The following is a 23,224-nucleotide window of genomic DNA, read 5'->3' on the forward strand; positions in this document are numbered from 1 at the left end:
ATCCATCCAAGGAGGGTGACAGCAGTTCCTCAGCCAGCCTACACCCTCCCACACCAGGGAGCAGCCACTGCCCCTGCCCCAGGGCACGGCTCTGGACAGTACCTTGCTGCAGTCAGCTCAGCAGCTCCCACGGGGACAGCATTTCCAAGGGCTCCAGGCACAGCTAAGGGATGCTCACAGAGATCGAGGGGAGAAGCCAACTGATTAGCATCACCTGGCCCAGGAGGGCTGTGGAGAGAAAAGACAGAGAGAAAGGCAGCCTTAGATGTCTGAGTTATTATAGAATGTTGTTTGCCTGTCGGAATTTCTGGACTTGAGCATGAACGAGCTAACTTGTGTGTTAGGGGAGGCAGAAAAAGTTGGCATTTTTAATCTAAGTTGCTTTTGTTCCCACAGGACTGAAGCCTCTGGATTTTTGTCTGAGTTACAACTGCAGGAGCAATGAGATAGTATAATACAACAGCATATTAACCCCATCGTGCTTCTGATTGTGAAAAACAAATGAGAAATGAAGCTGCTGCTTGAACAAGAGAAATGACAAGATTTCCTTGCTCAGAAATCACATAAAACACAAGGAGCTGAATGTTGGCTTTCACCTGAGCTGGGGGGGCTCATCAGTGGGGGAGGGGGGCACAGAGTCAAAGGGGTCCAGGTGTTGTGGAGAACACACACAGGAAGACATCCAGCTTTGTCCCATTCCTGGGAAAAGCAGAGTGCCACGGAGTACCAGCAGCTTGTGGCTCAAGAAAACAATTTGGAAACACACTGCTGAATCAGTAAGGAAAGGAGCCTTGCTGTAAAAGGGATTTTGTTTATTTTTATGAGACACCAAACCATGGGGAACCCCCTGAAAACAACATTTTTGTTGCCTACTTCAACCTGACCTTGCCATGTGACCACCCAGAGATCAGGACCGAGGAAGCATCACTTTTCCCTAAAATTCACCAAAATCCTCAAGTTATTTGTAAAGTGTGACCTTAAAGTGCTGATGCAATTTCATGCCGCCCTGAACCCCTTCTGTCCATGTTGTTTCCTGTACCTACCAAGTGAACACAGCACTGAACACACAGGGATGGTACCATACACAGATGGGTTTGAGGTGCGTGAACTCAAAACCGTCACTCAGCATTTGCAATTCCAGCTTATAAATAAAAAGCTCTAAATCAGATAACTCAGCTTTAACTCTAAATGATTACTTCCTTATCTCACTTCAACTCCAGAGATACGGGACGATTCTCTACTGTAGTTTAATTTGGAATCCAAAACCATGACAAACAGTTAAACTTTACTATAACAATGTCAGTGTTATTCTGGTAATGACTGAAGGCTGCCATCTGAATGTACACACACTTCCTATATTTTATCTAAACGATTCTGTAACATGTTCATGTGGGAAAACTAATTACAACTCTGAGCAATTAACTGCCCACAAGTTCTCTGGTTCAACCACACCTGAGGGCTCTGCCTGTTGTAGGGACTTTGAGCGAAGGTGTTTACAGGTTCCAAAGTCCTCTGGCTTATTAGCATAAAGGGACTGGTTTTCATTCACTGCTGAGTCATAGATACAGCACAAACTGGGGAGTCCCCTCTGCTTTGCCTTCAAATGAGTGTTTAGAAGGCAGGTTTTGACAACAGCACTTCACAATTTCTTTTTTATGTACATAGTGAGTAAAATGAGGAGATGGGCAGGCTTTGTTGTGGCTGTGGCAGAGCACTAAGGCTATTCCCAGTGAATATACAGGCAGCACAGCACAAACCCAAACTGCAACTGAAGCTGCGGTGCCCCAGTCTGGTGAGAAGCATTTGCTCCTCACCACTCACGTTTCCTGCACAGCCAACTCCTGGACAGGGAGTTTCATAGTTCATGGACAAAGTAACCTGAAACTCAGGCTTGGGGAGGCGATGGCGAAGCTGCTCCTCGCCAAGCCACCCTGCTCTGTGCCACACAAACAATGAAGCCATCCATAAGCTGCTCAAACGAGTTCCACAAAGTGACATTCCCTGGCATCACAACTGCCTTTGGCTCTCCAGGCGCCTGCCACCAGGTCCCTGCTGTCAGCCCTCTTGCAGCCACCAGCCTTTAAGGCCAATTTGTTCCAAGAATTGAACTCCACGAAAAGGCCATGAGCTTTTTCCACTCTGTTGCCTCTGTTCTGGGTCGAGCCTGGAAGAGAATCTACATAAAACTGCTTCCAAATTCTACTTATGACAAGCATGACTGAAATAGTTTGCAAAGGAAAATACCTCACAGTTTAACAAGCAGTTGCTTACCAACAGCTGCAGCGAGCACACTAAACTCAGCCCAAAGACCATGGGGTTCAGACTGTTATTAGTGTGTCACAAGAGAAAGACACTGCCCATCAGGTGTCCTTAGGCTCTTGAGTTTCACAATTTCACTTTTAAGGCCTCTACTTAGCCTTGGAAAGAAATTTTCCAAGTCACTGTTAGAAGGCAGGTATGCAAATAACAAGTTTCAAGCAAAGCTTGAGCCACAATAGTAATTAAATATCAATGAATGAATGAGAAATAACTCCATAAACCTGTGTAATTTCTTCTGTTTAAACACAGCAGGTCTTACCTCTGTCTATGTAGAAAGGTTTCGAACCAAGGCAGAAAATTAAAATACATACAGGGGCACAACTTGGCACATGAGGACACGGAGCAGCGAGTGCTGGGTGCTCTCGTGGGTCTGTTTGCTGCTCTTCTCCTGACATCCCTGAGATGCAGACCTTAAACCCCTAACTTCATAGGAAAGTTATAAAACGCTTTGATACTGGTGCTGGAGACAGAAGGCAGCTATGGGTCTTGGCATTTACTCCCTGTCCATGTTTTTCCAATCAGGAGAGCTGGATGTGGCTCCCTTTGAACAGTCAACAATAGCTCCAAGTTTACTCCAAGGGAAACCAATAAGCATTTCAAACTCTGCTATCTCCCAGTCCCAAACATTTGGTTGCTTTTAAAGAGATAACAGCAAGATTTATGGATCCTGCTCTTACCCCAGAAATCTCTGGAAAATGGCACCAACAACCACAAGGCAGGACTGAGCTCTCAGTGCTCTCATCACCCACTGTTTTGTTTTCTTCAGGACACAAGATGTTCTCGTTGGGTACAGCAAGGCTGACAGACAAAATCCTCTAGATTTCATACTTGGGTTTCTAATATCTTAGGCCAAAGAGTCATTTTTTGACCCTCAGTTTACCCATCCATAAAAAGTATTGATCAATCCCAGAAAAATATTGAGAGAATTTACTGTTGGTAAGTTCTTACACTGCAATTCTTTGGAAAGGAAGAAGATCTACATCAGTTTAAAATTCATTCATTCAAACACACCATACCTCATAAAATTTGTTCCATTTTATTAATTCCTTCATAGTATTTTTACCTTCTTGCACTTTAGTTTGTAGCTTATCTCATACATTAGCCACATTCACTGAAATAAATTTGGTGTTTAGAAAATCCAACAATAACCTGCTATAGTAACTCTAAGCAACTTTGGCATTGCTGTTCTTTAAAAGTATTTTCATGATTACTGGGACTCCTGTCAATGTTTCAGCAAAGAAGGAAATAGGAAGTTATTTCTTATATTAGAAATCAACATTACAGATATCACTAACTAAAACTAAACTTGTTTAGGGAACAGCTCAGAACTGCTGCATAAGATACAAGCAAAGCATTAAAAACAAACAAGCCCCTCTTTTCTTCCCCTCCTGTACTACTACTTATGAACCAATTTAAAACCCATTTAAATATCAACAGCATTTCAGGAAAAATATGAGATTCTAAGATTAAAATGGAAAGTGTGGCTTTATTTCCCAAGGAACTAAGGGAACATCCATCCTCACAGGACAAGTCCATACACCAGCAACAGCTTAAAAGCTCAGACACAACAATGACTGGGGGTCACTTCTGCTGGTCACTGTGCTTAGATATAGCCAAGGTTTTACTTTTACAAGCTAAAAACACACTCACAGTCAAAAGTTCAAGTTTTGGGAAATACACTGCCTTTTGTAAACCCAACAAAAGACCTACTTATCCATTTAAATATGTTATTTTGGAAAAATCTCTCAAATTCCATACTCCTCTGAAGAAGAAACTATGCCTTAAGTGCCTTGCACCAGCACTTTGTATTTAGGCTCGACCAAGCTGAGTCCTGCTGAGCCAGGGCTGTGCAAACACAGTAATAAAGGTATCCAAGAGATGACATGGCATGTGTTAATTAAAAGCAAAGAAAACCCCTGTCACACATGGGAAACACAAGTCTGATGCCCAGCGCATGGCAGCATAACTACACTTATCATCAAGACACCAGAACTGGCTTCTGGCGGAATTATTCCAGTGCCTGGGATTTACATGGTGCTCCTCTGAGCGGGACTCGAGGAATCAGCAGAACAGGTCTGGGTGCTGGGTGACAGTGCCTGTAGCGCCCGGGGAGAGCCAGCCCAGGCCAGGCTGGAGCAGCACTGAGGCACACCTGTCCCCAAGGGAGAGCCCTGCCATCACCCTGGCTGGCCACGCTCCATGCGGGAACATGCCCAGCTCCGGACACAAGGCTGTGCTTCCAGCAACGGGGCAGTGAGTCCCGTTCTCTCCCTGCACAATCCCATCCTAACAACACAAGGAAGGCAAGCAAACGCAGGAGCTGCGTTCTGGAGACATTAAAGCATTTTTTACAAGACTTCCTGAAGGCAATTCCCCACCTGTGGAAAGCAAGCCCAGCTGTGCAGCAGCTGGCAATCCCTGCAGGTGAGTCCCGGCGTTCTGCTGGGTGGGAGCAGAGCGCTATCGCTGTCAGGGACCACGCAGAGGCATTCTCAGAAATTGTACATTTCTGGCACTGGTTGTGGAAACCCTGAGAAGATAGAGGAGTTATCTTGGCAGGGGATGGTGTTTAGTCACACGTTACCTGAGGGCCTGCACTTCCTCTCTCACCCAACCCTCCCTGCTTAGAAATCCCTTTATTTCTTAACACGTGTACCCAGATCGATCATTGACTGATCAGATGTAACAATAAAACAGAATTTTGGGGTTTTTTTTCCTGAGTGTGCCACATTACTGTGCTCGCATTAAAACTTAGGATGAGTTGCTACATTAAGCAAACACAATTATTTTAGACTAAAACACTTAAAGGGACTGAAATGTGTTACAGCACTACTTCCGTCGCAAGCTAAAAGAAGGACAGCAGAAAGCCACATAAAAGTATCAGAAGTATAAATCACAGGATGAATAAGCATATTTGCTGTAATAACTGTCAACCATTAAAAAAAGCCAATCACGTCACCACGGAGCAGCTTTTAGAGCCTCGGAAGGGCTCTCGGTCACGTCCTGATGTCATTGGAGCAGGATTTCAGAGTTCCGAAGTTCCCAGTTAGTAAACCTGAAGCAGAAGTCCCTCAGTGCAAACACCACACACAGAGTCTCCTCCTCGCTCGAGCACAAACCCCAAACCCAGCCAGAAACCAGAGCAAGAGCCACAAAACCATCCACTCCTTGGTTGTTTTTTTTTTTTTGGGGGGGCGGAAGGAGAGTTACTCCTCACCCAGAGCTGGAAGCAGCGCTGCGGCAGCGGGAGAGTTTCCAAAAGTTTTTCAAAAGGGAAAAAAAACAAAACAAAACAAAACAAACAAAAACCCCCAAGAGGGGAAAAAAAAAAAAACTTTCCCACTCACAAGTGCCTACTTACCAACGCCAGGAAATAATCAGCAGCGTTCCTAGTCGCAGTCATCCTCGCCGGCAGCACAGCCCCTCGCCCGGCCGCCGCTCCCCGGCGCTCCCACCATCCCGGGCGGGCACCGCGCCTCCGCCGAACCCCGCTCCCCGCCGCTTCTCCGGGCGAGCTCCGGGAGCGTACAAAAGGCCGAGGAATAGGAGCCCGGAGCTGCTGCTCGCAGGCTCCTCCCATGAGGCTCCCCGAGGAAAGGCCGGAGCGGCCCGCGGTGCCGCGCCCGGGTCCTCCCCCGCCGGCTCCGGCGCTGCCGCCGCCCCGGGGCATCGGAGCCCGGCGGGGCAGGGCTGGGGCTCCCGCAACAAAGGAGCGAAACCACCAACGCCAGCCCCACTGACCGCCTCACACGTGGGTTGTCTTCTCTTTTTTTTTTTAAGTTTTTATTTCCCCCCCCCCGGTTTTACGGTGGAATTTCGGAGTTTGCATCCGCTGGAGGGGAGGGATGTGGAGAGATTAAATTACGGTGTGTGTAACGCTTAAAGCACACACAGATAGCTCCCAATGTTTTAAAAGCCACTTAAGAAGAGCCTGGTTTAATTGATGGTGTTTGGCAACTTTTTTTTTTTTCCCCCCCCAAGTTTCAGGCCGCAGGAATGGTGTTTTGCCCAACCTTAAATAAAACTTTTTTAAATGGTTTCAGGATGTAAAGTTTTTAACACCTTTCACAGAAGCATTATGTGTTTCTAGCTAAACAAATAACATTTTCTTAAATCTAAACCAAACCATTTTTAATCCTAGCTGAATTGTTGGGTTAAATTCCAGCTCCTAAAGTCACCCAGGTTTTCTCATAGGTTTCTTTACCTGCCTTCTTATAGGTTAATCTTATTTTTCAATCTTTCTTATGGGTTTCTTTACCTGCCTTCTTGTTTCTTTACCTGCCTTCTTGTTTCTTTACCTGCTTTCTTATGAGTTTCTTTCTTTCCATAGGTTTTTACCTGCTTTCTTAGAGGTTTCTTTACCTCTAAGAAAATGGGGCAGTTTTAATTAGTTACATGCCCTTATTAATCTCTTAGGTTTCCTATGGGTTTATTACAACACAAAAGAATGGCTTTACAGGTAATTAAGTCTGGATGGGGATACACCAAATTGCATATATGAGCTGCCAGCACCCAAGGAATTAATTGAGTCTCTCCCCAGGGAGATCATTATCATGTTTATAACATGCCATACAATAACTATAAGCTTTATGATATCTATCCCACAGCAAGAGAGTTGGTAGATTGGGCATTTGGTAAGCAATCAAGATACTTCAGATGAAATGCTGGGACTACAGAGACTCAATTTAGCTGAGTTAGTTTCCCAGCTGACTCCCTGTCTCCAAACTCTTCAACTGTGGTGCCAGCCACATCTTGGGTGACAAAACTGACACTTCCTCTTCTTCAGAACTCAGTCCAGCCCCTAGCAGGACTGTGCATCTCCTTTTAATATTAAGGTACAGTAATGATACCTGGTGGACTCCTCAAAGCATCAATTCAGAACTGGGCTGCAGGGGGGGAAATATATTAATCAGTTTTTAATTTTTTAACTCTTGGACAGTTCCTACTTCTAGCTCTTGTCTGATCTTCTATAAGCAAAAGGAGGCAACAGATTTTTGTTCAGGTGAATTTTGTGTTAGAGGAGAACTTTCCCATCTAGTTGAAAGCAGAAGACAGGTATTTCCCCTCCATGTGCTCATTGCTGCTTTTAACAATTCAGATAGCTGTACAGGAACTAGAAGGCTACACCAAATGATCCCCAGACACCAAATCAGGCACTGTAATGGCTTAAAATGCTGAAAAACATGTAGACTGCCACCATCATCTGGGCTGCAGGGTATGGCTTTTCATGGGGCCAACACTGTGAATGGTATGGGGAGAACCCACTTGGTTGCAGCACTGGGAGCCAGTAGCACCCACTCTGACAGCAAGAATTAAGATGAGTCTCAGAGTTAAAACTTTCTTGGGAGAGTGTCTCTCTCATATCCTGCTTCCCAAGCAGTAGGAAACCAGCCATGGAAAAATTTACTGTGATTTTTGATACAGGTACAAGGATCCAGTCCCCCTCTCATTTTGGGGGGAATTAACCTCTTTTGCCATCTGGAAGCCATTTCACAAATAGCTTCTGCAGGTATAACTGCCCTGAGGGGGAGGGAAACCCTGGAAAGAGGAAGATTCATTAAAATAAATTTTTATTTTCTTTGCAAGCAGCACTTCAGTCTGGCTCAAAGCCGTGGCCACAGACAAGCCATGTTCCTGCTAACAGAACCAAATCGAACATTTTTGGAATAAATGGTCATTTTTCTCAAACAACATACCTCTCCATGTTTATTCCTTAGCCTTTTGCTGTGCCAAAACCTTTGGACCAACTGTGAAGCAATTTCAACCCACCTTTGTGACAGAAACATTTCCAATTGTCTCCCAGTGCCTTCTGCTACTTAACCATGGGAACCTGATAGGCTGAAACTCCAGGAAAAGCTCAGGTGTGCCTGAGCTACCTTAACAGAAGGCTTGGGCAGGACAGAGGGAACCAGCTGAAAGCAACAGGGAAACAAGAGATAAGCAAGCTCCCAGCAGACAATGACAGGGTAGGGGTGGCTGTCAGGGTGCAGCAGGGCCAAGCTGGCTGGGGCAGATCAAAGAGCCGCCAAGGAAAGCCTTGCAAAAGATTTCTCCGGAGGCCACAGCTGGGCTGGAGTGGCGAGTGGCTGATGAGAGGGATGGGGAGCAGGAGACATCCCACAGGATGGCTGTGCCAGAGCCCAGGCCTTCCCCTGGCTCCCTTCGAGGAAAATCCAGAAAGCATCAGGATGGCACAAACTAAGGGGGGGCACTTTTAAAAACGTAGATCATGGAATCACGGAGTGGTTTGGGCTGGAAGGGACTCATCCAGTGCCATCCCCTGCCATGGGCAGGGACACCTTCCACTGTCCCAGGCTGCTCCAAGCCCCAATGTCCAGCTTGGCCTTGGACACTTCCAGGGATCCAGGGGCAGCCACAGCTGCTCTGGGCACCCTGTGCCAGGGCCTCCCCACCCTCACAGGGAAGAGTTTCTTCCCTATATCAAATCTAGCCCTGCCCTCTTTCATTTTAAAGCCATTCTCCCTTGGCCTATCACTATATGGCCTTCTGAAAAATGCATATGTGATTTTAAATTGTTCTTTGTGAAAACTTGGTGCCCGTTTTACAACAAATCCATAGAAATGTACTTCAGTTTGTTTAGAGTAAAAGGGGAGCTTCTCGTTTGCATTTCCTAACCAGAGGCTCACAATCATTCACTCTGCAAAACCACAGACCCAATTAACTGCAGAGCAGCCTGGCTGAGATACCAAGCCAAGTTCTGTAACAAACACCTGAACTTTATACTTCTGCTACTTTCCACATACAAATTACCCACAGCCATCATTTGTGGTGGCTGAAAATTAGGTTGTGCATTTCCCAGCAATTTTTACTGGCAAGGCTTTGGGATGGCTGTCTCTTTAAATTCCCAGACTTTCACCTTAATCTGAAGCAAAGTTTAATGTTAACCCATTACAGCTTGCAGGATAAAAGTGATGGGAAACTGCCATTTTACAAATTTCCAATTAAGTAAGATTGGTTTTTAGAAAACCCTAGGCTAGACTCGAAGCCTCACAAATTCCAATGATAACTTCTCTAGCAAACCAAGTTTATCTGGAGTTTCTACCAGAAGAACAAGATTTGGAGAATGGTAGATGTAACATAAGTTTCATGTACCATCACAACACTCAAAAAAGAAAAAAAAGATAAGACATGAAAAATCTTGGAGACTTTAAATATTCAGCAAAACTAATTCTATATTTTGAGTCATTTAATGACGTTGTTAGGAAGGGGAAATGGAAGTTTTAGGTGTCTATTTATTTTTTTCCTTAGTTGTTAGTAACTGAGCAATGTATTCATTCTTTTAGCTTCCATTCCAGGAAACAAATCCAATCTTCTCTGTCTGCTGCAGAGTTATTCTTAGCTGGCTTTGATATTTCTATCAGCTAGGAGAGCATAACAATGTTATCATGGTTACAAATTCCAAAGATTTTACATAAGCTCTTGAGTGCCTTAAGAAAAAAAAAAAAGGGCTTTATTGATTACACTGTTTGTGTTTCATTAGCCAAAGCAGCTAGGAAAAACATGCTGGAGAAGAATTTTAAAAAAGCAGTTTGATGAGTTTCATGGAGCATGTGCTCCATGTTTTTCAGAGCACCATGGACAAAGAGAAGCCAAGATTGACAGGTTGGTGGCTGGAAAACACCAGGCCAATGAATCATTTAAATCCTACTTGTCTACATACAGCCTGTCTTCCTAATTTGATTTTTTAATCTGTTGAAACAACTAGACACCCCTCTTATTAAAGCAGAGCAGGACAACTGTGGGTATATTGCTTGTAGGATGGTCTGGGTGGAAAAGGATCACAGGACAGGGCAGAATTCTCCCTGGCTCACCTGCCAGAGGCTCAGGGCCAAGTCCTTTGCTGGGATCACTCCAATGGAGCAGAGATTTTTGGGCCAGCATTTACGCCCTCCAAGGGCAGGCTGCAGCCTCTCACACAGCTGCCTTGAAAGGAATGTACCAAGAGGGAAAGAAAGTCAATTAGTGAAATTAAATTGGAAACAACCTTGTGGAGTCCTGGGGCACTTTTGGACAGCTGGTTATTTTACTGAGGATACCAAACAGGGGCAGTGGGGAAGAGGAAGGATTAAGCCTGGCTGAACAAAGAGGAGGTGCCAAGCACATTCCAGCAAGGAGAACAAGATTACCGCAACATTCTAGGGCTGGTCCTTCCCTGCAGCGCAGAATGGTGGCAATCAGCATTTCACAGGGACCTTAGAATCCAGAACAAGTACGCCTTTGATTGCAGCAATTAACATTTCTGCACCTATTACTGCAATTTGAGAAGAAGTACTTCTTACAGACACTCCAAAGACACTCCACTGTAAGAATTAACCTGTGAGGTGAGTGTAGATGGACAGGCCCCAACAGATCCATATAACATTTTTTTATTTTTCCAGAGTACCCAAATGTTAAGGAATTGCAATAACTAAAAACTCCTCTCTTTTTTTTAGCAATGCATCTGTGGATTTCCATGCACCTGGACCAGTATTGATAAGATGGGCTCCAAAGAATCAACATAAAAGATAAGAGGAAAAACAGAAAGAAAAGGGTATTGCAAGATCTTGTGGAGATCTAGCTCTTCAGACACATCTGTGTGTCTGTAATTGCTGTTTTCAGAGATGGCCTCCACCGGGTTCAAAGCTGGGGCTAATCCTACTTTGTATATTCTATTAGAAGTAGGGACCATGGACGAAGCTCCACGGTACCCAATTTTCCAAGAAGCCAGAAGATACAGTGTTGGAATAGGGAGAACAGGGGATCTGTAAGATGCAGAAATTATTTTGAGAAAACAGGTTGAAAAATACATCTGGGGAAATCTAATTAGGGGGGAAAAAAGTAATCTGAAAGTAATTTTTATTTAATGAGGAAAGAAGACTGAAAATGATGCTAAACTTCCCGTGCAGACATGGGACAAAGTATGGCAGTGTCTGTGCTGGATTTCTTTAGCAAATGACTGTAATTGATTAAATAAATGTAAAGTCTTGAGAAACACAGAAGGATGTGTGAAAACAGCAGCTCATCTACCACCCATCCATGTCAGTACCTACCTTACAATGTGTGTCATGGTCTCACATACCTGGCTTTTCACTGGAATGTTTTTTGAATACAGCAGGGCATACTATCCAATCAGCATTTTATAAATACTTTACAAATTTCATAAATACTTAGATGCTGCCTAAACCAGAGGTCATTGACCATTCCATGGTCAATGGAATCCGTGAGAGTAGTTGGCAAAACTCCCTTTCACTTCCTAGAAAGCAATGGGAGATGTCTGTTGGGTAAGAGCAAAGGTATCTTAATTTTACTCTGCTGTGAATAGAAAAATACCAAAATTAAATATCTCAGACTTCACACAGATGAAATTCCCACTGAACTGCCCATCCTATTAGTTCAGAACTGGAGGCATGTCCAAAGGCACAACTGTACTAACAGCTGCACCTACTGAGGATAACAATGACAGGAAGAAGGGAGGTAAATAAAGAGAAAGAATTCAGATATAAAGAAAGAAGAGCAGGAGGGATAAATAACCAGATTGATTTTGTGCATTTCATTTATGTGTAAATCACCTCCAGCTATTTTTCCCTTTGCTTTGTGATCCTGAGATGCTACACACCTGAATCAATTTTGAGGTTAAAAAATAGGGAATTAAAGACCTGCATTATCAGTGTTTTGACAAGTTTCCTTTTAACTGCAAACTCTTGTTTTCAGATGCTAACAACACAAAGCCTTAGTGCTCAAAACCCACTTGCCTGATCTGAAAAGCAGTTCTACATTCCCCACCTCATCCAGCAAGACTGTTAAAATATTTAATGCTGTTTGTCATGGAGACAAAAAAAGACCAAGTCATATTTATTAAGGAGTGAACATTCTTTTTGGAGTTACTGAACTCTCCAATTTTTGATGGCAAGAACAAAGAATGAAGCAATTCCAAAAGTATATCTGGACCAACTTTAGAGATCTTGTCTGACCTATGCAGAGGACATAAGGAGTGTTTTTCAAGTAGTTTTGCTGACTCCCAACTGCTGCCATGTACTTCCCACATAAAAATACTGTTTTGAGTGGTGCGTGATGGGAGTCAGTACAGCAGACCTCTGCGTTCTCTAAGAGCATGGGTGTCACTGCTTGCAGTGTGTTTACAGCTCCCTGTGCTCTTCCCTGACTGCACAGCCAGCCCAGCTGAGCCCCTGAGCATCTTTGTGAGCCTGCAACACCCAGAGGCCTGTGAACAAACCCAGCGTTTTGCCAAACCAACAAATCAGCCAACACATGCAATGTGTTCTCTGTACCTGCACATTTGGGAATCACTTCACAGCCTCCCCCTCTAAAAGCTCCCTCAGTACCTTTTCCAAGAGACAATGGCAGCTTGCATGTGCCATTTGAATTACAACAGCTTATCAAAAAATCCATCCCACCTCTGAACATCCCGAAAATTTTGCCATCATTTCCAAGTTTATTCCACGCTCTGCTCAACATCTGTCACAGTCCATGATGCAGACAGGAGCATTTCAGGGACTTCAGGGCTCCCTGTATGTACAGGAACCTCCATTCTCCATGAAAGAAAGATGAAGTGTGGGTTACATTACAGATCTGTGAGTATCCATTGCAAGAGGAGAAAAAAACAGAAAAACCAACTCAAGTCCTGATCTTTCTTTCCAAGTAAACCTCGGACAGAAAATAAGGCAATTGGACGCCCAATAAGTAGGAAAAATGACATTTTTGATGCCCAAATGTGGCCATTAGGAATACAGGTTTTTAGTTATTGGCTTGGTAAAGAGAGTTAAAAACATCAAAACAAATTGGGTTTTTTTTCAGTCTGTTTCAATGCTGACAGACAGGTTTGCCAAAATCCAGCTCTTCCCTGCTTCTGCTGGTAGCACAGCTGTACTTCCACAAGGAAGTGTGGCTTCAGCCACAATCTCCTTTCCAAAAATGACTTCCTTTTTACTGAAGATTTGAAGGGAAGTGACTGGTGCTGTACTATTGCCTGCAGACATAAGGACTCTCCTTATCAGTTGCCCAGAGTTGCCTCCCGAAAGGAGGTGGGAGCAGGAATCACTCCAGGCAGCACTTGGATTCACTGTTCATCTCAAGACCAGCCTCCTCTCAGGGCATAGCCACAAAGGGAAGAAATTAATCTATTTCCTCTCCAGGAAGAACTCCTAACAGGGATTTAAGAGTCAGATCACACAACTTTACCCCCTCATGCACAATTCAGTGGGGTTTCAACATACGGGATCTTGTAAGAGAGGGAATTACAGAGAAGCAGTGGAAGGGGAGGAAACAAAGCTGAAACCATTCAGAACCTTCTCCCTCTGAGAAAGAAGGTTCTGAATGGTTCTCAGAACTATTTCTTTCTCCTAAACATAATTTACTTGTTATTGATATTTGTTTTGAGAGCTGGGGAGGAATCTTTCTCCCTGGAGTTCTCTATATCAGGTCCATATCCTCACAGTCAGCTCTTAGAAATGTGCACCTCATTTTGCGTGGCTGTAGTAGTTTATCCTCTGTAAGAATGACAGGGCAATAAACCACTGCAAAGCACTCTGAGCTTTGTGGCTGACGTACACAGCATATGGAACACACCTTGAAATTTAATGATACAAATCCAGTTTTAACCTCAGAGGAAAACTGAATTGGTCAGTGTATTGTACTTGATGAAGACAGACCAGCCAGCTCAGCTAATGCTCTCTGCGTCTTTTTTGTGATATAAATGCATATTGCTCTAAAAACGAGCCTGACAAGAGCAGGGTTTCCTCTGTACCTCTGAGAGTCCCCAGTGTTTCAGCCTTTTGGACAGCCACAGTCCAAAATGAGCAGCTGCCTGTTGATGCAAACCCTCACGCTGGAAAAACAGGTGATAATGAATTCTTGAAGCATATGCAAGCATTAAGCAACTACTCTGTGAATTGTCAGCAGCTGTTTCAAGAGCCCTGCCCTGCCTGCCACAGGTATCTATTTAAAGTATGATACCCGCCCTGATATGAAGCACATGCACAGACACATGCACTGCCCAGAGTGCCTTATGGCTCCTGAGCCAGCCCATGCCAGCAATTTGTTTGGGAATTTCAAAGCTACTCACTGTGAAGCTTCCCATCGTATAAAGGGAAGCAAACAGAAAAGAAAGGACCTCAAGAGAAATAACAGGGTCTAATTTCCTTGTCGTTTTATAGACAAATTCTTCAAGAGAAAATCATATAGCTGTCCTGGTTTCCAACACTTCTAATATTTTTCTAAAGTACATTCTGCTCACAGAATTAGATCCCATTCAGCCTCCATCCCCGGCACACATACAGAAGGAAGAACTCCCCCACATTCTCACCACAACAGAAACACTTGAGGTATGTTCACTTACAATATGGTTTTATCACCTCAACCTTGAAGGAATGTGGCACTGAAACATTTTGCCTCATTGATCAGTTAGTGCCATCTACGTTTTTGGGATTACTTAGATTCCATCTCTGCAGACCAATTATTGGATCGTCTGATACAGTTTAGCTTTTCCCTGTTTCCCTGTGCTCTGTCTCTGTCTATCGCTGCCTCCTCTGATACAGAAAGGAGAGGGACAGTGTGCCAGGGAGTTGTGAGGTTACAGAGGAAGCAGTGACATGACTAGATAAAGGGAAATCACCTGTTCTAAGATAGAAATTATCCTGAATTAACTGCACATCAAACTAGGAATTCAAACGGCAAAGTAGAAGCTCATTAAAAAAGAAAAAAAAAAAGTCTTAACTTTATTAAAGCAGTTACTGCTAGGTGTGGAAAATACAAAGAAATAAAACCAAAAAAGCAACTCTGAGGCTCCACAAGTCCCAGCTCAGAAGAATTCACATCTGAAACAACTCCATGTCATTAGAAACACTGAATAACACGGTGATCAAAGGCACTGTCAGTGCAATTATATTGTACGGGAGGATAAGAGGGAGGCCCAGACAACTAACTGTGAGTAATTGGGTTACTCCGTAGGCTTGTTTTTAAACACTGCAACTCCACCATGTGAATGCTGCAGGTCTCATTTAACTGGGTCACCAAAACTGAGGCAAAATCTCCTAACTTAAGGCTAGGAAGTGTGATTTGTATGCATAACTTCAGGCTACGAGGTGTGAACACTGGGAAGCATAAGCAAATCCACACAGGTAAGGACAGGAATGTGGCCCAGCAGATGGAACAGCTCAGAACTGTGCTCCTCAGCTTTTAGGACCTCTCTGTCCTTATGAATATTAGTGGTTTTTTCACGCAATCCACATTTAGAAGCAACATATACTTAAGATAAGTTTAAGAACAGGGTAAGTGACCTGCCCTCCCAAACCTCCCAGACAACGGGCATCTGCCTGGAAAATTGCACCCCTCTCCAGCCCCGGGCTCCTGCCAACCATTTCACGTAGTAATTCAAAGTAAATACCTTTCAGTGGGTAATCCTGCCACAGCCACGTCTTGAAGTTCACTGAGGTCAAGGTTCTTAGGCTCAGTTAATGCAAGCGGTGATAGCTTTCCTTTGGCATCCTGGAGGGAGCTTTCGTGTTCTGAATTCATCTTGCTTGGCTGATTTTCAGCAACAGCGAGACCTGCACGTGCAGAATGCTCACCCTGCTCCATCACAGGGAGGGCTGGAGAGGGATTTTTGTACAGGTCTGCCTCCTGCTCTGCAGTGCCCGTGTTTATAGCTAAGTCTCCCTCAGCAGTGACTAACATCCTTGCAGTACCAGTTTCAGGGATGTCTCCACTTTTTTCCTTACCTGTCCTTGCCGTGCTTAACACTGTGTCACTGTTCTCTTTCACGTCTCCCTTAGTCATGCTGCCAGATTCTAGTTTACAGTCAGTTTGCAAGCAATCATCCTGGCTTACTTCAGTTTTTAAGTAATCTATTAACCCATGCACGGTCACTTTTTTCTCTTGCTGTGCATCTTGAGAATTTCCTGATGTTTCCAAGCGTTTCCTATTTACTGCTTCGTCCTGTATCGTCTGCATGTCATTCTGAGACCTAATGTCATGCAGAAAATTGCTGTGAATGTGTGTCTCCTGATCTTCCTCAGGTGACACATTGAAATTGTCTGGCAATTTTTCATGATTGTAAGATCCTCCCGGGACGAGCGTTGAGGCTGCCATGCTCTTGGCAATGTCTGGATCACCGTACTCACTTTTCTCCTGTTCATTTGGCTTAGGATCCTGGCACTGTGCAGTAGGAAGACTTACATCCTCTTCAGAGGAAACTGGTTCTGCACTACACTCTGTAATTAAGTTATTTCCCTCTGTGGCAGCAGCATCTTCTACGTCCCTCCCCTGTACATCGCCTGCAGAGATAACAGCTCCAGTGGCTTGCTGCTGGCTGTCGGAATACGCAGGGAAGTTCTCAGCTGCTGCCCCATCAAATGAAGCTGGTCCTTGCTTCTTTATCTCTAAGCTTATTAGCGATTCAGGATCAACGCCACCAGCACACACGCCTTCCTCTCTTTCCATCTCACCGCTCTCAGTGGGTTTGCCTGGCTTTTGCAGATTTTCCGGAGCGCGTTCAGCAGATGGAGCGCCATCCAAGCTAGGGACCACTTCTAAACAGCCAGCGGGCTGCCTGCTTTCCTCAGGGTCCTGGAGACTTGCTGGTGGCAGCTCTGCCACTGTGTTTTCTCGTTGCAGAGATTTGCCCTCTGCAGCTTTGCGGGAAGTCTCAGTAGCTAAAGACAGCTCTTGCCCCTCTGCTTCTGAAGTGCCCTCGGGAGCACCTTTGCCCGCCTTGTTTGGTTCTGAAAAGTTCTCAGCACCACAGAGTTCTGCTGTGTCCTTGGCCACTGGACTCTGCTTGAAGCCCACATGGTTTTCAGACAAAAGTTGGGGTAATTCAGCACTCAGTGTGCTGTGGACAGTTTTTTTAAAAATCTGGCTGATGTGTTCCCTGAAGTCTGGGATGCTGGAGCCAATGTCCAGAGAGCTGCAAGTCAGAGCCTCATGCTCCCTTCCAGAGTTCTCTGCAGACTGTTCGGAAACACTGATGTCTGCCCTGGTTATGTTATTATTCTCTTTTGAAAGCTCTTCCATTTTTTCTGAATTCCCAGGTTTCTCTAAGATCTTACCATACTTGTCATCTACACAGATATTGGTTGCAATTTCCTCATTACAGACTTCTTGTGATGATGAAAGGCTCAGCAGCTTCTCTTCTGGAGTAGGGAGTGCTAACAGAGACTCTGCTGAACTGTCACTTTGCTGTTCTTTGAAGTTTAGCTCACTTTTTGTTTTTTTGGAATTAATTGCAGAGATCTCTTTCTTCAGCTTCTCAGAATTGAACTGTGATAAGTTTCCAGTTCTCTGCTCTACATTCAAAGTCTCTGGCAGGGTGAAACTTCTGTCTCCATCACCCTGAAAACTTTGGTCTGGACAGTCTTTTTCACTCACACAAATATTCCTGGCAGAGCTGTTTTCTGAATTTTCTGCTTTACCTGTACTTTGCCTAAGTGAAGAACCTAAGGGTGCTGGCACTGGAGGACATGGGAGACCCTGCAAATTAGAGTTACCTTCTAAGGTGTTTCGGGATGCTACAACTTCCCGCTCATTATTTAGTGATTCCCCCCCTGTACCCTTGCCCGTGTTGTTTCCAGGTTGCTGGCTGGGATGGCTGAGTGCAGAGGTCTGGGCAGAGAGGGCTGTAAAATCTGCTTGACAATAACCAGGCTGCTCTGTTGCATTTTGAGTGCAGCTGGATTTATGTGAGTTATCAGTAGGAATTACTTCCCCGTGTGCCTGTAAAGGTGAAGGAGATCCTTGTGCCCCTGGACTTGTATCAGGCTTTATATTGCTTGTTTCTCTGACAGAAGCACTGTCCTCACAACTCATCTCCGTGTTTCCATCTTTCTGGATGATTCCCCCGTCAGCAGTCAGAATATTTTCTGAGTTTTTTGCCATTAATGGCATTTTCCTTTGAGTTTCTGGACGAGATATTTGGGGATCATTTTTCTCAGAATTATCAGAAGTATGTGCTATTTCTGTATCACTTGGCGAAGCCTGTGATATGTTAGTGGCACTTGCTGAATCCTGTGTCCCTGGAAGAGTGTTTATAGCAGCGGCACAGCTTTCACCAGTATCATCCTCTCTCCTGCACATGCTGCCTGGCTGCTCATTCTTTTCAAGTTCTTTACAAAACGTGTCTCTCTGACATGCTGCTTCATGCTGCCTCGCTGAGATCAAAGAATTATCACCCTGCTCGGGCTTGCTTGAGTTTTGCTTACTGCAGCACTTTTCTTCTGCCTCAAGATCGGTTTTGTTTTGCTCGTTGCAATCTTGCAAATTAAGCGCGCTCACACCAGACGTGTTCTGCCCGTGTTTGCTGCCGCTCACATCCTCAGCACTGCTGTCGTCCTTGTCCTGTTCTTTTGGCCTCTCAGACCCACACTGGGGCGGTGCTGGACCTGGCACAGAAGATTGTTTATCAGGGTTGTTTGAAACATCCAGAGGTATTTCTGGTATGTTGCTGTGATTATCTCGGTCCAGTGGGTGCTCAGGTTGTAGTGCCCTTCCTTCGTGCTCCTGACCATCTGCTCTCCTGACAGCTGTCAGTCTGCTTTGGTGCTCCTGTTGTTCAAGTCCTGTATTTGAACTCCAGCCACTGTCACCAGCAACAGACAGCGACTGCTCTGCTTGCTCTGCTTGGGGAGGAGCTGTTGGAACACCTGCATTTTCCTGCGCCTCTTGGCTGCTGCACTCCAGGAGCTCCGAAGAGCTGCACGTGTCCCTCTCAGAGGGGCAGTTGTTTGCAGGGACGTGGCTGTCACCCCCTTGCTCCATGTGAACTTGGTAATCAGTAAGTCCTGAAGTGCTGGCTGCAGTTTTGGGGGGTTCTGGGTGAGCTATCTGTGTATTTCTGTGACTTTCTGCAGCCACTTGCTCCAGCTGAGCTTGCACATCTGATTTGCATTCACTTTTCCGAGCCAAAGCTTCATCCTCCTCAGAACTTCTCACTGCTGTGTGGTGCTTCTCTGGTTGAATACCCTCATTTTGATTTCCATCCCCAGCACTGCTGTGTGCAGCTGCAGGTTCCTGCTCTGGATCTCTGTGAGATGCTTCAGTGATGTGACCGTCCTGTTCTTTGGTTTCCAGGGCCTGTGAGGCCTCCTTGGTTTGTCCCACAGTCTCTGCCAACTCATTTAAGCCCTGGAGACTGAGTTTTAATTTGGGCATTCTTGCGCTTTCTCCTGACTTGCTGGAGCTCTCAGGCTTTTCTTGACTCTCAGCTTTGTGTTCAGATTCCAACACAGTTTCTCTAGCAAAAGCCTTTTCCCAGGACTCATCTTGCTTACTCTGCTTAATATTATTGTTCCCAGGGTGGAGGGGCAGTGAACTGTGTGCACCATCTAAACAAACCTTTTCAGTCCTGTTACAGCCTGACTGGTCCCAAGTTCTGCCTTCTGCCTCAGTGTTAAAGCAATCAAAAGTCTGTGGGCATTGCTCCCTTGCTAACTGTGGTGAAGCCATGAGTTTTTTCTCCAGGCCATCTGGGGCAGCTGTTTTCTCTTTGCTCATTTGTTGTTCAGGTTCACAACCACGAGACTGGGAATTGCCTTTGGGTGATTTAGAGTTACTGTCTAAATTCGGAGGCTTTCCCCCACCTGCTTCCCCCAGGTCACCTGTTGAAGTGTTTTCACAAAGATTGAAATTTTCAGGATCATGTTCCAAGTGAGTATTTTCCATGTCCTGGTGGTAGCTACTAACAGAGCTCAATAGTTTTCTTTCTGCCTCACTTGAGCCCTCAGGTAATTCACTGGTTTCTGACACTTGTGCATCCTCTGTTCTGATTCCATTTATTCTTCCTGTTACATCCGCCCCCATTTCTTTTTGATGCAGTTCTGTGGATCTGCTCAAAGAAGTACTTAATGCATATTCTTCCAGTACTAATCTTTTATCTACCACTGAATTTTCCTTGGTGGGACTGATAATGCTTTCTGTTTCAGAAAGTGTGGTGCTTTCTCTAGACACATCATCAGCTTTTATAATTTTATCGCTATTGACTTCTTTTGGGCTTTCAGTTGTGACAGCTGATTTTTCTTCTTCCTCCTCTCTCTCAAATGATAAAGGCACACTGAAATGCTCGGCACTAACAAGCTCATCCTCCTTTTGAAGCTCTCTTTGAAAAAGGGGTTTGTTTTTTTCAGAGGCTGTTTTCACTGCTTCACTCCTCGGTGGATCTTCAGAGCCATTTCCAGGCACATATTCCCTCGAAGGCTCTTCAGGCTTTGGTAGCAGGAAGAGATTTGGAGAGCTAGAAGGCAACTCTGACATTAAAGTACAGGGTTCTGATTGCTTCCTTCTGCTTCCAGATAGAGCTGGATTTGCCTCATTCCCTTTAGCTGTTGTTTCAGCATCCATCTGTAGATTACAGATCTCAGTGAAGCCCTGAGCATTCACAATTGCTCCAAATTTTTCACTGTCTGAGCCTCCTGTTGCTGGATAATTTGGGATTAAGGTTTCCTTTTTCATTAGCAGACCCTCTCCACCATCTGTGTTCTGTCTACCTTGCTGCATTACTGCCTGCAGCTGACCTACTTCCAAAACTCCTCGCTCCTGCTCGGCCTCCTGAGCAGTAAAATAATCTCCTGCTGCTTTACCCTGTGGAAACATGCTGACATGTGGCTCCCTCATGCCACCCAGCTGCTCATCCTGCCTGAGCGATCCTAATTCACTCAAACTCATTTGTGTGGCTCCTTGCATTTCTGTGAGTGCTGCTGCAGGGCTGGGCTCCAGGCATGGGATTCTGGGCTCATTCTCACTGGTTCTGGTAGAGGAGGCAGCAATATTGTCCACAGATTGGGCATGTGCCGATCCCTTCTCTTTGTCATTCACTGGACCTGGTGATGGCCGTGCTCTGTTGCAGTCTGAGGGGTGTAATTTGTCACTGCTGCCTGTGATGGGTTCTCTGGCACAGTCTGCAAGAGGCACCGAGACAGGCAGGCTTCTCTCCCCTGCTTCGGCAGAGTGCTTTAAGGAATCAGAGTCTGTTTGTCCTACTTGCTCTTGCAAGGCAGTGCTCTGTCCTGTCCCCTCTGAAGACACTGTGCTGGAATTTGGGTTGGATAGCTCTTCAGCACTGTGGCTACTGATGCCTTCATTATCGATGCTGCCAACAATGGAAACGTTTATTTGTTTCATGTCAATAAAGAAGCAAAGAATAAGAAGCAAAGAATAAAACCGTTTTGTGCCACTGATGTTTCAAAGCCATGCAGTGCATGCACTGAGAAGCTGATAATCTGCTTTCAGGAGTTAAACCATCAGACACAGTGATTTAAATGCTCATTACTCTGCGAAGTTCCCAGTCTTACCTGAGAGCCACCGTGCTCATGGCATGCATTTTAACCATTCCAAAACCTTAGGTGAGTGTGAGGAGAGGGGACACACATCTGACAGACTAAAGGAGCAACAGAGGAAAAAAATAATACTGGGAAAACCCGCAGTACCTCAAAGAAAGGGATTTTGTTTCTGCTTCTAAGAGACTACTTTGCCAAAGCTACGCAGTAAGTGCTGTTATCTGGCTGTACTCGAGTGTGTAGCAGAAGATTAAGGAGGGCCCATCTGCTGAATGTTTTCTCCAACTAATCAGCACAGTTGATTCTCACCAAAAGGTCAAAGGGCTCACCCTGCCAAACGTGGGATGCTGCTGTGCCACGATCCACACCCGATGAGGTCATTTAATTGCAGTGTTTGATTTCAGTGCATCTAAGTTACAGCCCTTGGTGTGATCTCTTTCTCCACGCATTAAAGATAAGATAGGAAAAAATGGACTCAGAGATGACTAACTGCGAGAAGGAAAAGTTATTTTAAGTATTTTTCACTGTGTGGACCTCAGTTTTCCACACTGAGATTTGTAGCCGATGAAATGGGTTACCCTTGTTCTCTCTCTCACTTTCCATGCCTGGGCATGGAGAGAAACATCTCTTTGAAACTGAATGTAGGATTGTACAGAGGAGCAAGGGGCAGTGTTTACTTGACATGAAATAATGAATCCCAAGCAAAGCAGGACACAGATAACACACTGCCAAGTGCTGGGTGGCCAGTGCAGAGCTGCACAGGGGGAGGTGGCTCAGAGTCCATTGCTGCAGCTTTGCCTCAGCTTAGCAGTGACAGGTTACATTTCAGAAATTCCAATTCCCCTTTAGACTGGAGCTAGAAAAGATGCTTAAAACGCCTTCTGCAAGGCCAAGCATAGATTGGATTTCAAGTAATCTCCAGAAATCTGAGAAGCCTCTCTCTGCTTCTCTGCCCAAGTTTTACACACGAAATACTTGATGGAGAAGTGAGTCAGTGACCAGCTCTGGGCTCCCTACAGATTAGGTTTCTGTTATGCAAACACAGCCTCTTGGGCTGTGCTACCATGCACAAAATGCACTTCCAGGTGCGGCCAAACCCACTCCTTGTACTGAGAACTGCCCGACAAAATATTTCTTTAGGGAAAGCTGCACCTAAAGCTGAATATGAGTCTGTCTTAGGTCCTAAAAACATACCTCAGAGTCATTGCAGTGGAAAATAAACTAGTCTTTAAAGAGCCACTGGAATTTGCCTGTATTAAGGCTAAGCCTCAAATCTAAGGTAAAATATCTGTAACTTACAATTCATATGTAGTTTAAACAAGTTTCAGCAATGCTTGGCGTGGGTTCGAACATTTAATGCATAACACCAGTAACTTTTATTTAAACTTTCAGAAAATGGTTTTGCCCAGAGGAATTTTTCTTTCCCTAGCACACTGGAAACATCCATATAAAACTTACTGACACTGGGAATACCAGAGATGGCAATACAGTACTTGGTATCTGCTGGATCACTGACAACATGGGGCATGACAGGACATGAGCAAACAGCAGGGACACGCCAAGAGGCTTTCCCTAAGCAAGGAATACACTTTATTATTGACATTAATTTTGCACACAGGGAA

At 44.9% G+C, this 23,224-nt stretch overlaps 1 protein-coding gene across 5 annotated transcripts in view; it reads right to left on the reverse strand.

Moving 5' to 3' along the window:
• The window catches only part of TACC2 (transforming acidic coiled-coil containing protein 2), a 118,537-nt gene that overhangs the window by 75,080 nt on the left and 20,233 nt on the right, over positions 1 to 23,224 (reverse strand). For all 5 annotated transcript variants that reach the window (XM_019292850.3, XM_020583894.2, XM_020583897.2 and 2 more), the window contains exons 4-5: positions 15,722 to 21,415; positions 103 to 228 (exon numbers count right to left, since the gene is read on the reverse strand). In XM_019292850.3, the coding sequence (XP_019148395.3) occupies positions 103 to 228; positions 15,722 to 21,415 (5,820 nt within the window). The remainder of the gene's footprint in view (positions 1 to 102; positions 229 to 15,721; positions 21,416 to 23,224) is intronic.

This window comes from Corvus cornix, chromosome 6 (assembly GCF_000738735.6).
Source record: "Corvus cornix cornix isolate S_Up_H32 chromosome 6, ASM73873v5, whole genome shotgun sequence".
NCBI lineage: Eukaryota > Metazoa > Chordata > Aves > Passeriformes > Corvidae > Corvus > Corvus cornix.